General features: G+C 40.8%; 1 protein-coding gene across 2 annotated transcripts in view; it reads right to left on the bottom strand.

Annotated features, from left to right (window-relative positions):
• Positions 1–2,920: 2,920 nt before the first annotated feature.
• Cdh20 (cadherin 20) overlaps positions 2,921–16,609 on the bottom strand; it is a 259,456-nt gene continuing 245,767 nt past the window's right edge. Inside the window, exon 12 of one of the 2 annotated variants that reach the window (XM_028883403.2) lies at positions 2,921–3,249. In XM_028883403.2, the coding sequence (XP_028739236.1) occupies positions 3,176–3,249 (74 nt within the window). In that variant the 3' untranslated portion in view covers positions 2,921–3,175. Of the gene's footprint in view, positions 3,250–15,388; positions 16,433–16,609 lie in introns of those variants that run through there. The other variant, XM_028883402.2, reaches the window with a different exon arrangement.

Genomic DNA, 16,609 nt, shown 5'->3' with positions numbered 1-16,609 from the left:
TGCTTAAGCCACTGTCTGCTACATGTTGGCCGATACCTGTAACACAGATGACAGTGTCTCCTGTTCCATGATGTGTAGTTGAGAACAGCAGGATGTGGACAAAGTATGTTCTGATTCGGAATATTTTGTTTTATTTTATCGGTTTTCTTCTTTGAGACAGGGTCTCCCTGTTCCTGGAACTCACTGTGTAGACAGGATGGCCTTGAACTCACAGAGATCCACCTGCCTCTGATTCCCAAGTTGCTGGGATTAAAGGTGTGCGCCACCACACCCAGCTAACTTGGAATAATTTGAAATATTGAACATTGCACAGAAATCCTGTGGTTTTATTCAGTTTTCTTTTTAAACCCAGCTCTCAGCTCTTTCTGGTTACTCTCTTCTCAGGCATTTGTCAAACGATCTACTCGAACACTGGGACGATGCCAGCACCAGACCCAGCTTTCAGGAGATCAGGAGGGCTTTGACTTTTCCTTTACCCATTTCTCCACCTTCTCCTTCTTCTTCTCCTTCTCTTTTTCTCTTTCTCCTTCTTCTTCCTCCTCCTCCTTCTTCTTTTGTTTTGTTTTGTTTTGTTTTGTTTACTTTGAGACAGGGTTTCTCTGTGTAGTTTTTGTGCCTGTCCTGGATCTCGCTCTATAGACCAAAGCTGGCCTCAAACTCACAAAGATCTGCCTCAAACTCACAAAGATCTGCCTGGCTCTGCCTCCCGAGTGCAGGGATTAAAGGCATGTGCCACCACCACCCGGTTTCCTTTTCCCATTTCTTAGCTTTTGGTTCAGATATTCAGATTCTTCAATGTCCCTAAGTTATCCTGTTTCCCACTGTTATCCAAGCTTCTGTCTTTCATGCTCCATTCTTCATGGTGTTACTGCGTCTGGTTTCATTTGTCACCTTCCCAGGTGGCAGTGGCTTTTCCCTGTTGTTGGTTGTTTTATTTTACTCTTTTGGGGGGGCCTGCCACCCAGCTCCCAAATAAATTACATGGAGACTTTTTCTTTCTTATGAATGCTCAGCCTTAGCTTGGCTTGTTTCTAGACAGCTACTGTTTACCTTTGGGCTTTTATCTTTTCCTATTTCTGTATATCTTTCCTCCATGGTATAGCTGGGTGACTGGCCCCTGGAGTCCTCCTCCTTCCTCACTACTAGATCTTTCTTCCCAGATTTCTCCTCCTTTTTATTCTCTCTGCCTGCCAGCCCCACCCATCCTTTCTTCTGCCTTGGTATTGGCCATTCAGCTCTTTATTGGACCAATCAGATGTTTTAGACAGGCAAAGTCACACAGCTTCACAGAGTTAAACAAATGCACATAAAAGAACACAACACATCTTTGCATCATTAAACAAATGTTCCATGGCATAAACAAACGTAGTACATCTTAAACTAATATTCCATATTTCCCCATAGTGGTGATGACTCTTTGGCATAATTGTTTTTGGCACCTTTGGATTACCTTTTTTTAATTTTCTTCTATCTTCTTCTCACAAAAACCTTTAGATGTCTAGTTCCTGCTTGCTGTTGTTATTCAGAGAAACTCAGTAGTAGTGTTATTCCTGAGGTGGAAGTAGCTATCATTTGTCTAACCTGAGATAACACCTTTTATCCTCTGGCTTTCTGGATCCTTCTGGCTTCTAGTCTAGTTAAGTGTGTGTGTGTGTGTGTATGTGTGTGTGTGTGTGTGTGTGTGTGTGTGTGTGTGTGTGTGGTGTCTGCCAGATATCTGACTCATGAGTCAACTCATTCAGATGGAAAACAAATGGCAATAGCTGAGAGAAGCACTGTTGCTGATGTGGCTGTTGCTAATGGAGTCTCACTCTTTCACACTACAGGGCATTTTATCTGGTTTTTTTTTTCCTCTTGAGTCACACATTTCTCATTCTCTCCTCAGGGATTGATGATATTCTCTTATTTCAAATACTCCAAACCCAGCTGTGGTAACTGGTCCTTTGGTTGCCTTAATGTAATCATTGAAGGACTATGAAATGGTGGGTCCACATGTGTGGATAAAAATAATTCAGACTGACTACCAAAGTGGCCCACTTTGTTGTTTCATAATTAGCTATGAAGTGAGGCAACACTCACAGGCTTAGTAATTCAATTGTTTTAAATCACTGTTTGGTGTGAGGTGAGAGGTGCCAAATAATGGGGATGATGTCTGTTTTTAGTGCTGAAATTCTCTTAGGTATTGCTGAGAATTTTCTCTGGATCAGATGCTGTGGTGGATTTTGAGAGCATGCTGGGAGAGATATTAAAAAATGAACAAGGTATTACTTCAAATGTTGATAGATTTTATTTGGAGAAAATCTTTAGGATTCACACTGTATTTTACTCCCTCAGGAAGTAAACTTGGAAAACATCAAGGAAACATAAGAATATGTAAGAGCACTGTGTGAAGATACATCATCAAAATGGCAGGCAGGGTAAGGAGTGCTAGAAAGAATATCTGAAGTAGGATGGTAGGAAGAGATCTAATAATTTCAGAGGAAAGAAGTGGGGGTGTTTTATAGTATGAGGCGGGTGTATTTTACTCTTTATTGTCTCTTCATGGTATTGGAGGACGTCTTAGTTTAAGCTCTGAATGTAAGTATCAATGTATCATCTATTGAAAATATTACCAGCTATTGAACTCCACAAAGCCTTCCAATACAGGCGTGGTCTTTGGAGTACTCATGCCAAACCATAACTCTGGAGAAACAGGGGATAGGGTGAGGCAACTTAGGTTTGCTCTGGGTTCAGAAAAACTGAAAAATGGAACCTTTTTTTTTTTTTTTTTTGGTTTTTCGAGACAGGGTTTCTCTGTGTAGCTTTGCGCCTTTCCTGGAACTCACTTGGTAGCCCAGGCTGGCCTCGAACTCACAGAGATCCACCTGGCTCTGCCTCCCGGAAATGGAACTTTTTAAGACTGTTTCAAACTTCTTCAGAATAGCTTACTTGTCGCCATGGTTGGTTTTAATGTCAACTTGCCACAGATTAGAATCGCCTGGGTAGGGAACCTCAGCTAAAGAATTGTCCCAGTTGCCCTGATTGATGTGGGAAGGTCCACCCCAATTGTAGGTAGCACCTTCAAGAAGCAGCCCAGATTTAAAAAGAGTATGACAGAAGGAAGTTTACACTCACATTTTACTCACTTGGTTTTCTCTCTCGTCACCTGAGATGAATCAGGACTTCCAAGCTTTCTTCATAGAATAGGAACCAGTGGCTCTCCAAGAACTTTCTGGGCTTCAAGTGCTAGGTTGGGCTTACTGAGATACCCTGCTTTGTGGAAAGAGGGACAACAAGCCATCAATCCCCAGGGATATATGTATTTGTGTGTGTGTGTGTGTGTGTGTGTGTGTGTGTGTGTGTGTATTCTCCATACCTTGGTTCTATTCCTCTAGATGACCTGACTAAAACACTTGGATACAAGACAAGCCAGTAATCAAAGAAGGCATCTGCCATGGAATAATAATGAGCATTTCAATACACTTCCATGAATTTTTAGGATGCTGAAAATGTTGTGTCCAAAGGATAGAGAACTCCAAACATTCAGGCACAGCAAATCACAACACCAGCAAATGTACAGATTTCCACAAGGGATGTGAAGTCTGTATATGAGAGTTCCAAAGAAATAGAGATCTATGGACCAGAAGGCTTCATGAAATGGAGTTTGGTGGATGAATATACTATCAGCTGTTAGAGAAAGACCAAAGCTACAGTGCTGTTTTATGTCTCCAATCTCAAATACTTAGTCTGTTGAAGTTGAAGGAAAATGAAAGAAGGTGAATTGATGAATTAAATTCATTCTTTTTCTTGGGGAAAACACTACCTTGGTGAAACATACTCTTCATCAGTAGCTATAATTCTATCTCCAAGTCATTAGAGTTAGTCATCTTCTGAGAAGTTAACAATTGTTGCATTAGTCAGAGTGAGCTAGGTTATGCTAAGATAATGAATAATTCCAAAAGGTCAGTGGCTTAACACTATAAACTGTGATGTCTCTGTCATCAAATGTTTGTCATTTTTGTCTCAGGCTCCAGACCTCAGATATCCAAGCAGAAGGAGGCTCCATCTTGTAATAGAGTTTAGAGGTCTACTGTGGGATGTCTTTCTGTATGCTGCAAATATGAATATGTGTTGCTCTGATTGGTTGATAAATAAAGCTGTATTGGCCTATGGCAAGGAGGCTTAGAGGCAGGCAGGAAATGCAAGCAGATAGACAGGAAGAAGGAAGGAGAGGAGAGAGAGACACCAGCCGGCCGCCCAAGGAACAACATGCCAGGAGACTAGTAAGCCATGGAACACATAGCAAAACATAAACTAATAGGAATGGTTTCATTTAAGATATAAGAGAGAGCTAGCAAGAGGCCTTCCATAGACCATAAATTTGTAAGTAATATGAGCCTCTGTGTGTTTACTTGGGATCCAAGTGGCTACAGAACCTGGGAGGGAGAGATTCATCCCAACCACAGGGCCAGGCAGGACCCAAGAAAACTTATAGCTACAGAGGTCACTGTAGTTGAGAGAAGAAAACATGTAGTATTCTACATTGGCTCTTAAGACTCACATGCATATCATTAGCTAACTTGATTTAGATTGCAATGCTCACCTATGAATTAATAGCTACAGAGGTCACTGTAGTTGAGAGAAGAAAACATGTAGTATTCTACATTGGCTCTTAAGACTCACATGCATATCATTAGCTAACTTGATTTAGATTGCAATGCTCACCTATGAATGAATAGCAAAATGAAGTCCTACCTGGAAAGAGGGTTACTTAGTCACTTTGTACTACACTATAGACTACCATAAACTGGGGTGCTCAAGCAAGTGAACATTATTTTCCTTCAGTTAGGACCTAGGAATCCTAAGATTGAGGCCTTGGTGGACTAGATCCTTGATAAGGCTGTTTTTCCTGGCTTATACACAACTGTTGTCCTGCTGTGTACTCATGTGGTCAAGAGAATGAGCTAATCTCTCTTCTTATGAAGGCTCACTCTTGTTTCCTCATTTCAACCTGAATACCTTTGGAAATTAGGCTATATTTAATGTGTGAGCTTTATGCTCGTGCAAATATGAAGTCCCTTAGAGGAGCATTGGAACACCTGTGAGCAGATCTAATGACTCCCGTGGTCTCTTCAGTTATGGATATTTTAGTTTAGAATGGTTACATACTGTACTGGCTTTACTACTCCTCGGTTTGGGAGAAGAAGATATTTCACCTGTAATATGGAATGTTGACCAAACAACTGAATACAGTGTTGATCAAACTTTTAGAACATGGTCAAGTATACTATTTATAAATAGCATCTCAGAATAGAAAGACAAAGGCTACATGACCATGCCTTGGATAGTCTTAAGAACAGTATTCAATAACTTAGGCTCTCAAGTATATGTAGAGTATATATAGTTAATATAGGGGATATAAAAATACATACTTAAACTTGCTGGCTTTCTAGTTTATTCATTTAGTGTCCTTTGACAAGAACAGTCAAGTAACACATTTGATTGGAAATTAGAATCCCATGTAGATGGTCCCATTTTGCCTTATTTAAACTCTAGTCTGTGCTTTGCTGGGGGACACTATGAAGACTTTTCTGCTAGGAGTTTCTATTTCTATCACCTTAAGATTCTTCTCATAAACACAAAATTTCCCTTATTTTCTTTTCTCCCATAGGAAAACGTCTCATCAGAAGAGATACACATCAAGGTGATACTAAAGGATAAATCTTAACAAAATTCTATTTTAGTGGAGTCTCCAGATCATCTGGTGCACTCTACCAGTGTGGATGGCATTTAAGTGGCAGGAGGAGAAACACCAGCTTTCTGTCCCAAGAAGTCAAATAATCGAAATGATAAACACACTTGCCTTCTTTCCTTTGGAAAACAAATGTTCCAGTTGGTACAAGTCTCAGGATTTCTACTTGTACAGTACTGTCATAGATTTCCAAAATGAAACTTTAAGTAATGAACAGTCTACCCACACAGCAGGAAATTGCAACAGGGATCTCCTTGGTGATTGTGTGTCTAATGATTAGAAATATGAACAGAATTGACCTTCCAAGTTGGATATGTTATTTTCACTTTACCTGCTCAGTGTCACAGTAGGTGCTGTCAGAGAGACCATGACTAAAAACCTCCGATGAAGGCTTTTCTGCCAAGTCCCAAAAGTAATCTTTTGCCAAATGTGCCTGAGCTGTTCATGGCATATGCTCAGATCCATGTAGGAGCTGGATGTGGCAAGTGCTCTTGAGTTTACAGGTCATTTGTATCCTGTTTGTAGGAATGGGGCATACTGTAATGTGGCAGTATGCCAGTACCCTCCAGAAATAGCTTTCTGCTTTTTCAAGAGGAGGCTGTCTAGGATTATATAAGGTTCTGTTAAGGAAGCCTTGTTTGATGTCATCCATTAAAAGAAATACTCTCTGCAGTGTTGTAGTTTCCTTTCTGTTGCTGTGATAAAAAACACTGACCAAAAGCAACTTAAGGGAGGAAGGGTTTGTTTGCCTTACATTTCTAGGTCACAGCCCATCACTGAGAGGAATCTGGGAAGTAACTCAAGCTCCACCATAGGCTCCCACTTACTTAGCTTACTTATGCACTTCAGGACCACCACCTGCCCAAAGAATGGTGCTGCCCCCAGTGGGCTGAGCCCTCCTACATCAATTAGCAACCAAGTCAGTTTTCTGCAGACATGCCCACAGGCCAATCTCATCTAGGTAACCACTCAATTAAGATTCCCTTCTCATGTGACTCTAAGCTGACAGTCAAAGCTAACCTGGACAAAAGTGTAGTGAATCATGCTCTCTGGAGAAAGCATAAGAATGGGCAGCGTGGTCACTTCTTTCTTAGATGATTTGTGGCAGGTGTCCTTACCTGGTTTTGGCTGTGTACTGTTAAAGTCAATTTGTTGTTCCTCAGAGTTAAAATTATAGAAAGAATATCAAAGTCAGTGCTACAGTCATCAACTCCCCTGTTACTGTTGGAAGAGTGAGTAGTTTGATATCCAAGGTGAATGAATGCTTCACATATTTCTTGTGTTTCTTTTCCATGCTTATTTTTTGAATGTCATTTTAATTTAAAGTCTTGATTTGTGTGTGTGTGTGTGTGTGTGTGTGTGTGTGTGTGTGTGTGCCTTCTAGCACACCTGTGGAGGTCAGAGGACAAGTTTCAAATGTTGCTTCTCTCTTTCCACTGTGGGAGCCTGGTACTGAACTCAGATCATCAGGCTTGCATGACAAGCACTTCTGATCCCTTGAGTCATCTCACTCACTTTAACATGGCACTGCTGCGTGTAAAAGCAACTAGCACCGTCACCCATACAGCGGGTGCTCAAAAGTTGCCAGTCTCTTTCTTCATTGTTTTCCCTAAACCATGCAACTAGGGAGTACGAACATCAGCCTGGTGCATGCTCGTGAGAACCCTTGAGGTTTCTGAGTATAATCAATATCCACCTACAGGCAGAGCCTCTCAGAGAGTTGCGTTGTGCACCAACCATCATGAAGTCCACCAGTCACTATCAAGAAGGTGGCAAATACTGAGTTTTGAGGTTGATGAGGCTATTTCTTGCAAGTACCAGACCAGACCACTAGCACTGCCCTCCACAGTAGACTACTGACAGATAGTGACTAGAATGAGCGGATTTCATTGCATATGGACCAGGCAGGAAAACAGCAGAGGGTTACATCAGGCTACTGGGGGCAGAAAGGAGATGCCAAGTGTGAGACAGAAGGAAACCCCACAGACTGGGCTCTGAAGGTTAATTCTTTCACTTTGCAGTGTAGTTCTTTACTGCTGAGAGTCATGGCAAGGGGGAGTCGATGGGCCTGGCACATATGTCCCACAGTTGAGCAGAGTGTGGGCCATATGTGCCAGGAACCTCCAAACACTGTCTTCTGGCTGTACCTGAGTACCGATGGACACCAGTGCTGTTTCCTGCAGGCATGATGTCCTTTCTCCACTCTCTGTGACTTCCTGCATGGTCGATAACAGTGGAGTCACATAAATGAAAGTATCCCTCAGCCATCTGGTGATGCATTCTACCCCACTCCCTGCCTGCAACAGCGGGAATGCTGCTCAGACACTGCCAAGTCAGCTGTAGAAGACTGCTGCCATCGTGTCCTGCCAGATCACAGTGGCATGTTCAGAGTCTCCCCTTAAGCCATATGTCAGGGCTAAGAGGAAAAAAAAATCTACAAAACGCATACTGGTTAATTAATAGGTAAGCTGCTGTGTATATATGTGTACCTGTGCTGTGATTCAAAGTGACAAGAGCAGGTAAAGGACTTGTTCTTGTCTTTTTAATGTTACAATGGATTTTAAAATGTGCCATATACATTTACACATGTATTATATAAGTTTATAAACTAGAGAAGCTAGAATAAACTGGCTTACTTAATACAATATAATTTTATTACCTTGTTGAACTAGAGGCCGGAAGTTGGAGATCAAGGAGCTGATAGAGCTGTTTTTTCTGGGCCCCAGATGGATGTTCTCCCTCTCACAACATTGAGTGGTTGCCACCAAGCCTTGGCATCCCTCAGCTTGTATTAGAATTTTCCCAGGGGCCTGCCCTGAGAAATCCTTCCCAGAGTCCTGGGAAAGACATTACATCTGGCATGGGGTTATCTGAGGGAAAAGAATCTATGTACACCATGCTCTTTCATCTGTTTACTTTATTTCTCTAAGACAAAATTCTATCTACACAGCTTCAGCTCTGTCCTCACATTCAGCTCCTCTCTGTCCCTTCTTTTTCTGTCCCCTTGTAGGCCTAGTAATAAATTAAGTCCTTATGCTTTCGATCTCATCTTCGTCCCCTATTCCCTTGTCCTCCAACTTTCCTCTCCCTTCTCTCCTGACCTGATTCAAATTTGCAGAAATATTTCCTTGCTCCTCACTCCATGGTCTGAGCCACACTCTACAAATACTCTGCCTTCTCCCTTGCCCTCCAGTCTTTACTGCACCTGGTTATGCAAAAAGCCCTATTGTCCTGAGTCAATAGCTCTGCAATGCTACTAGGCCTGAAGGAAAAGGATGGTCTGAGCTTCATTTGCATAAGAAACAAAGCTATGCCTCTAAGGTCTGCCTGTCTCCTCAGCCTGCAGGAGATCAGCAGTAGATCTGAGAAACTTATTCTGTTTGTAATATGGCCTAGTAGTATATGAGTGCACAAAAATTTCATAGCAGAAGACAGCTGATATATATTAAAAGCTGAATAACACCAAATATTCCTTGATAAATGGCTTCCCTCTTGAAGAACTCCTTGGTCAATCAAGATATAGTTTATTATATACAGCTGGACTCCTATTTCATATTCTTGTGGCCCATGACAGGCTTGAAGAGATACCACTCTGATATGTCCCTATCCTCATATATTCTCTCTGTGTCTCTGTCTCAATATTCAAATCTCCCACTTTTTATAGGTGCACAGGATGGTGGAATCTATCTGAATTCAGAGTGACCTTATTTTTATTTGATTACTTCTATAAATAAAACTCTTGTTTTCAAAAAAGTTCACAACCACAGGAGATTAGAACATGAACATATCTTAGGTGTGTATGTATAATTTAATCCATAATACATCCCATAAAACAATATTGCTGTGAAATAATCCTTTTTTTTTTGGTTTTTCGAGACAGGGTTTCTCTGTGTACCTTTGCGCCTTTCCTGGAGCTCACTTGGTAGCCCAGGCTGGCCTCGAACTCACAGAGATCCGCCCGGCTCTGCCTCCCCAGTGCTGGGATTAAAGGCGTGCGCCACCAACGCCTGGCGAAATAATCCTTTTGTATGCTGTGAAAATATATTACTCAGGTTAGTTTAATAAAGAGGCTGACTGGTCAATAACTGAACAGAATAATGTTAGGCAGGAGAGCCCGACTAGGAGAAGCTGGGAGGAAGGAAGAAGGGGGAGCTCAGGAGATGCCACCAGATGCAGAGGAAGCAGGATGTGTAGGAAATGAGTTAACAAGCCATGAGCCTCCTGACAAAAGGTAGATAAGAAATATGGGTTAATTTAAAATGTAAGAATTAGCTAGTAACAATACTGAGCTATTGTCTGAGCATTTGCAATTGATATTAAGTCTCTGTGTTGGTTGTTTGGGAACAGGAGGGAGGGAAAGAAAAGTCTGCCTGTAAATGGCACTCAACATGAAACAATGAAGATCCACATAAGACCCAAGAAAGTTTAAAAAAGGTTTTAAATACACAAAAAGGAGTCAAACTCAGCTTCCTAATCTCTTGTTTCTCATACTAGCCTCAGTACAGAGATACATCTCCTGGCAGCTGGCAGCGTGCCATGAACTAAGCCCCATGACGCATTCCTGGAGTGTCTCATATGAGCCGCCATACAGAGGCATCTTTCAACCTCTGCCTGTGGGCTTAAGCTGCCAGCACAAGCTCTGATAGCACATTTTGTGATGGGTTTGGGGTTTTGCTCATGCAGATAGAAAAGATATGCAGTAAAGACAGATTCAGATGAAAAAAAAAAAACTCTAAAAGGGTTACACTGTGTTTAAAAAATATACATAGGCTTGGGAGAAAACAAAGAAGATATAGACAGTATATATAGTTCTAAAATAATAAAGTCCTTAAGAAGAGAGTAAAGTAATATTAAAGAAATAAACTACATAAAGATGGAAAATACACAGAGATTCTGGATTCTGCGATGTCTTTAGATTTTTCTGATGGCTGATAAAGAAACAACAGCTGCTAAGACACATTTGATTATAAAAGCTTAAACCAACCTATATATTTTAAAAATGGTTTGATGTCAAAATGGAAGTCAAAACATATACTACTTTGTGGAAGAGGTTTTGCTTTTATTTCCACAAAAAAAATAAAAGGCTGTATTTGTTCAAGGTTAAAGATGATCATATTTGATAAAGAAAGTACACCCCCCCCCGAAATCCTGACTATAGACATAAAGAAATAAATCTAGAAGTACTACAAGACACATGATGTGTATTTTACCTGCTCAAACACACAACAAAAAAAAAATCATCTTTGGCTGACTTGTATACAATGCAGTCTATACTTGTATTAATGTAAATATGCATGTTACCTTTAAAAGTTTCTGTATTTTCAGAACAAGGGGACCAGACACCAATGAAAATGGATGGCCCAGGTGATCCAGCCTTCAGAACAGTTTCAAGGCTCTTGGCTGAATAGATCCAACCTCACAGAATACTCAGGCCAAGACCTAACAATTACCTTGATTTTATTCAAGGTTCCCCCAAAGATTATCGGTACCCCCAAACAACAGGAAGTAGTCTAGAGAACAATATCCATATTTCCAAAAGATGGGTTATGGGTATTTATTATCATTTAAGGGGTTTGGTTACAAGTTGTTGGTAATGGTCAGGAAAAAAACTGAACAAAGGAGATCAGATTCGAGGATGTCTTTCTGAAAAGAAAAAGGGGTATATAGAAATGATAGGATAAAAGGGAGATTATTGAATCTACTTTCAAACCAAACAAGCAACTACTAGTCTTAAATATTTTATGTTGGTATGGATTTTTTGTATATTGATACAAATTTAACATTAATGTTGTTATATTATACGTATATTTCTACTCTTGTTTGGGTTATTGTGCTTATGTAACTCATTTAAAAATGAAATGTATAATTAAAAATACAGATTAATAGTCAGCTATAATAGTTAAACATATATTTATGTTAGATATGTTTTCAAGGTTATACACAGATATATTTACATAAATAATCTTCAAATACTTTAAAGACCTACAGAATACGGCATTTAATATGTTTAATAACCCAAAGCTTTACATGACAGTGAGACATGTCTGCTCCTGGCAGCACCAATCTACTTCAGAGAAGATGATAGGCATTGAAGAAACTCTACATGGAGTTTGTTTTTCTTTATGGCAAAAGCTAGCCATTTGGGCAAAGAAATTGCCCTTGCCTCAATCACTGACAATATACTGTCCAAACTGGACCAGCAGGATGCAAAAAAAAGCAACTGCCAAACTTTGCTAAGATAAAGTAGGACAGTCCTTAAAAATTCCCTGCTTCTCAGAAATGTCTGTCACATATACTAAGCCTGTAGGCTAAACATGGATGCCACAACATTGCAGAACTTTGAGTGACTGTCCCGGCAATGAGATGTCCTTGTTGTTAGGTAACATTTCACTCTTCTGGGGTCTTTGATGGAGTTGAAGACTAAATATTCATAGTTAAAATTTTCTTTAGCTATGATAAAAAGGTAAATTAGATATGAAACTTTAGACTCACAAAGATAAGATAGATAATAGAATATTTTCTCTGATTTTGCCAAACACAAATGTACTGGATATTGTAACTGTAATTCTTTCTTGATAACTGTTTTGGTTGTATATAATTTTACTATGTTAAAGTTAAAACTTTCCTTTGTTAATTAGACAAAAAGGGGGGAATTCTGTGGAATAATCCTTTTGTACACTGTGAAAATTTGTTACTCAGATTGGTTTAATAAAGAGGCTGACTGGTCTATTATATGATGAGTATCTTTTTTTTTTTTTTTTTTTTTGGTTTTTCGAGACAGGGTTTCTCTGTGTAGCTTTGCGCCTTTCCTGGAGCTCACTTGGTAGCCCAGGCTGGCCTCGAACTCACAGAGATCCGCCTGGCTCTGCCTCCCGAGTGCTGGGATTAAAGGCGTGCGCCACCACCGCCCGGCGATGAGTATCTTCTTAAGAATGAAACAAAAGTTTTGTTACTTACAGTAACCTCTTAAAATGCATTTTATTATCTGGGAAACAGCAAATGGACTTCATAGTGAACTGATCCATAATGGGAACTATTGTGTAGTGTGACTTCTGTTAGTAAAAGTCCTAGTGCTATTTCAATGTTTTGGGCATTCTGCTATCAAGGTTTAGTTGTACATTATTCAATGTGCTTATCCTGATTTTTACTTCTAATGATTCTGTTTTCAGAACTTAGTTTCTTTCTTGTGTGAGCCATTTCATCTTTTTGCTGTCTGCTATGCTGAAACATCTTTTTTTTTTGATTAAAAAATTATTGTGATTTTAATTTTTGCTTGTATTCTCATTGAGACTGTGGTTTTAGATTGAGTATGAAATCAGTTGACTCATACAGATGCCCTGCTTCCCTCAGTCTGCCATCCACAGGCTACTGTACTCACCCTTAACAAGGAAATGGAATGGTTTAATGGCTCTCTGGACTAGCCTGAACACACCACCTGCTGCTTAGTTACTGTCTTTTCCTGCCCTCAGTAAGAGGCAGCAGCATGGTGGCTCACTATGGTAGGAGAAAGGGATTTTTTCAAATCCATTTTGAGGTCTAGAATCTCTTTCAGTTTACAATATGAGCTGCAGTGAATCTCCTATTGTGGGCTTCTTTCAACTTCCTGTATCACACTATTAAGCATCCTCCCAGGAACTAAAAGACACAGGGAATTGCTTAATCACTTCATGCCCATTATCATGGGGACTGACTTCACAGGATGTGGGGCATGATACTTCTCCCCACCCTCCATGGTTAAGGTAACAGCTGTAAAGCATGCAACATAAAATGAAACAGTTGTGAAATTATACTCAGAGCTTATGGAAGAAAGAAAGGATGTTATTGAGGTTAATTTGCCCAACTTTACAAAATCAGTATGCTGGAGAATCTAGTTTGGGTACGTTTCTGTTTTATTCTCTTGCTTTGTTAAATGTATTTTTATGTTGCACTTCACTCTCAAGGAGGTTCAGTGAGAGTTGCTTGCCTTTCATGGGCAGTAAAAGTTCATCTACAAAACGATGCAGATGAGACTTGGGCTGTTAGTATAGCATGTGATGAGCACAGAATCATATCCCACTGGCTGCAAGACTCTCATCTGTCTTCTGAAGTCTTTGATCACTATTCTTGTACATTTCTGAAAAATGATTTTTGTTATTAGAAGAAATTACCAACAACACTATGGTGATAGAGTAGGCCTCAAGTGGGATGGTAATAAAATCTTCCAGAGAGAAAATAGATAGGAGAGAGAGTGGGGGGAGTGAAGAAGGAGAGGGGAAGGAAGGGGAAATGGGGGGGGGAGGGAGGCAGAGAAACAGAGCAGTATATCAGATATTCTCAAAATGTGGTTCCTGTACCAGCTGCATCAGTACTACCAGGTAAGTTGTTACAATGGCAAATAGCTTCACATTTACTGCATCAGAAATTCTGTGGGTGAGTTCAATGAGTCCTGCATTTGATTCTGATACATGGTAAAATCTGACAGCCACTGCTATAATCCAGATTATCAGAAGACTGTTTTGTTCACAATTTTCCTGATAACTGTGTAGCAATTCTTCAGTAATATGATGCCAAAGAAAGGGATCTTTTCCAACTATGTTAACTAAGCACTTGTTAAACTGATGTATATAAAGGATACAGTTAGGTATATATTATATACTACTTGTTTTAACTACTATAGGGAAAAAGGTGAATAACATATGCCCCCTCCCATATTTTACCCCATGTGAGCTTTCCTACAGTGAATAAAGTGATTTGTATTCGATTTGGCAGTGAAATAAAATTGAAAATAACACAATATTTTACCTCTGCTGTTATATGACCTCTCACAAAATTAAAAATACAAGCAAAATTCATGATTGTGTCATTAATATTAAATAGTCTTTTGGCCTTTTTCAGATATAATAACGAGGTTGTCATTAAAACATTAACTATTTGAACCATATCATTAATCTGGTCAGCAATCAAAGCAGAATGACAATCTCATGCATCTCTGACAGTGCTTCTGTGTAATGAATCAGTCCCAATCCGGATAACCTGTGGGTAATCCAGGATCACAGATCTCAGCAATGAAACAAACGTAAACTTCACCTTTCCTTCTATTTAGCTTTTATTAAAAGAAGTGCTAAGGTACTGAGATGTAGTACATCATATTTATTAACAAAATTATTAACAAATATACAAAACTTTTACATGTAATTCTCTTACATCCATTTCTTTTCTATAATACTGGTTTTGTTCAAGTAGGTTATCTACAGTATGTAAACATCCCTTGGATTGACCTTACACAGATTAGGAAAGCCTTCTAACCCATGCTTTTATCAGATACTTCTTTTTATTTGGCTTTCGTTTGTTGCATCTAATCTCCACATTTGGCACATGGAAGAGACATCTACAGTGCAAAAGAGGCAGCTTTTCCGGTTTCATTCTGACTTTTGCAGGGGCATAAAGAGCTGAGAGGAGAACAGTGCACTCTAACTCATTGACACTGGAGTAGCTGTACTGCCGACTCTTAGTTCAGCTGTTGAACTTGAGCACAAGTCAATGTCTCTTCCTTCCCCTACCCTTCCCACCCATCCCCCATGCAAGGCCCAGTCTTAACCTTGTCTCAAAAGGGTTGAATGAAATACTATCCATTTTAGAACAAGTAGAACAATTTCACTGAGGAATAATTTTTTAGTGGTGTGTGTGTGTGTGTGTGTGTGTGTGTGTGTGTGTGTGTGTGTGTTGATTTCATAATCCGGAAAAACAATCTGAAATGGAGAATAAAGATAAAATAGATTCTAGAGTAGGACTTGATCCCTGCCTTCAACTGCAATCTCTGTACTTTTCGTGGTGGCAAAATGTCAAAGGCCTTGGTGAATATGTAAAAAAAAGAAAAGAAAACAAACAAACAAACAAACAAAAACCCAAAAACAAAAAACAAAACAAAACAAAAACCCAAGCTTTGTTTATAATATTTCAAGCCTTTGAATACAGTGTCAGGAAAAAAAAATGTTGAAAAAGGTAACTGGAGATTCTACCCTCTTCTTCCTGGGTTTCCTTCTGACTATTTAACTTAGTCTAACCAAGTAAAGCTGATCCAGAGAGAGCTCTGCTCGGTCACTCACTCCCATCCTCGCCGACCAGCACAATATTGCTCCTGGGGTGGCCACACCTCGTGCACGAGAAGCAGCCTTTGAGAACGTCTGCATTTGGATGCGCGTTTGCCTCCCGGCTTCCGTCACCACACGGGCGCAGGCCCCTCCGACGCCCCGTAGAGTTCTGCGAGCTTCCGGAAGCGGGGCCCCCAGTCTGTGAGGAAGTCGAAACTCTGCTCGGAGTCCGACGTGGCCGACTGCAGGGAGCTGAGCGAGCCAGCCACAGAGCCGTCCCCCTCGAACATGTAGGTCTGCAGGGAGTCGAAGGGCGGCGCCCACAGGTCCATGTCGGCCTCGTAGAGCTTGGCCAGCACGTAGCTGTGCACCGTGCTGCTGACGGCGCACGTCTGAGGCACGTAGCGGGAGAGGCTCTCGATCTCGGGGAGCATGTCCTGCCGCGTCTTGGGGGCGCCTGCCTGCGCCTCGCGCGGGTTCCACATGGCCGCGATGTCGAAGGCCTCCGTGTCCTCCTCGCCGCCCCCCTCATCGTCGTAGCGCACGATGTTCTCGTGGATGTTCTCGTCGTCGTCGATGATGTAGGGCTGTTTCCGGTGCCGCCTCATGGACAGGATGAGCAGCACCAGCACTGCCGGGAACACAAAGAACGGCCCGCGTCAGCCCCCAGGAACGCGTTATTAAACACGGGGACAGGAAGGGTTCAGAGTGGCAGCCAGGTCAGTTTTGGGTGTTTCGAACCTCAGGGAGTTAACTAGTACCCGTCTGCCTGATCCTCACTCCCGCCTTGTGGGTAAATGAAACTTTG

Source organism: Peromyscus leucopus, chromosome 15, assembly GCF_004664715.2.
Source record: "Peromyscus leucopus breed LL Stock chromosome 15, UCI_PerLeu_2.1, whole genome shotgun sequence".
NCBI classification, from domain to species: Eukaryota; Metazoa; Chordata; class Mammalia; order Rodentia; family Cricetidae; genus Peromyscus; species Peromyscus leucopus.
This window is presented reverse-complemented; position numbering and strand designations above follow the sequence as displayed.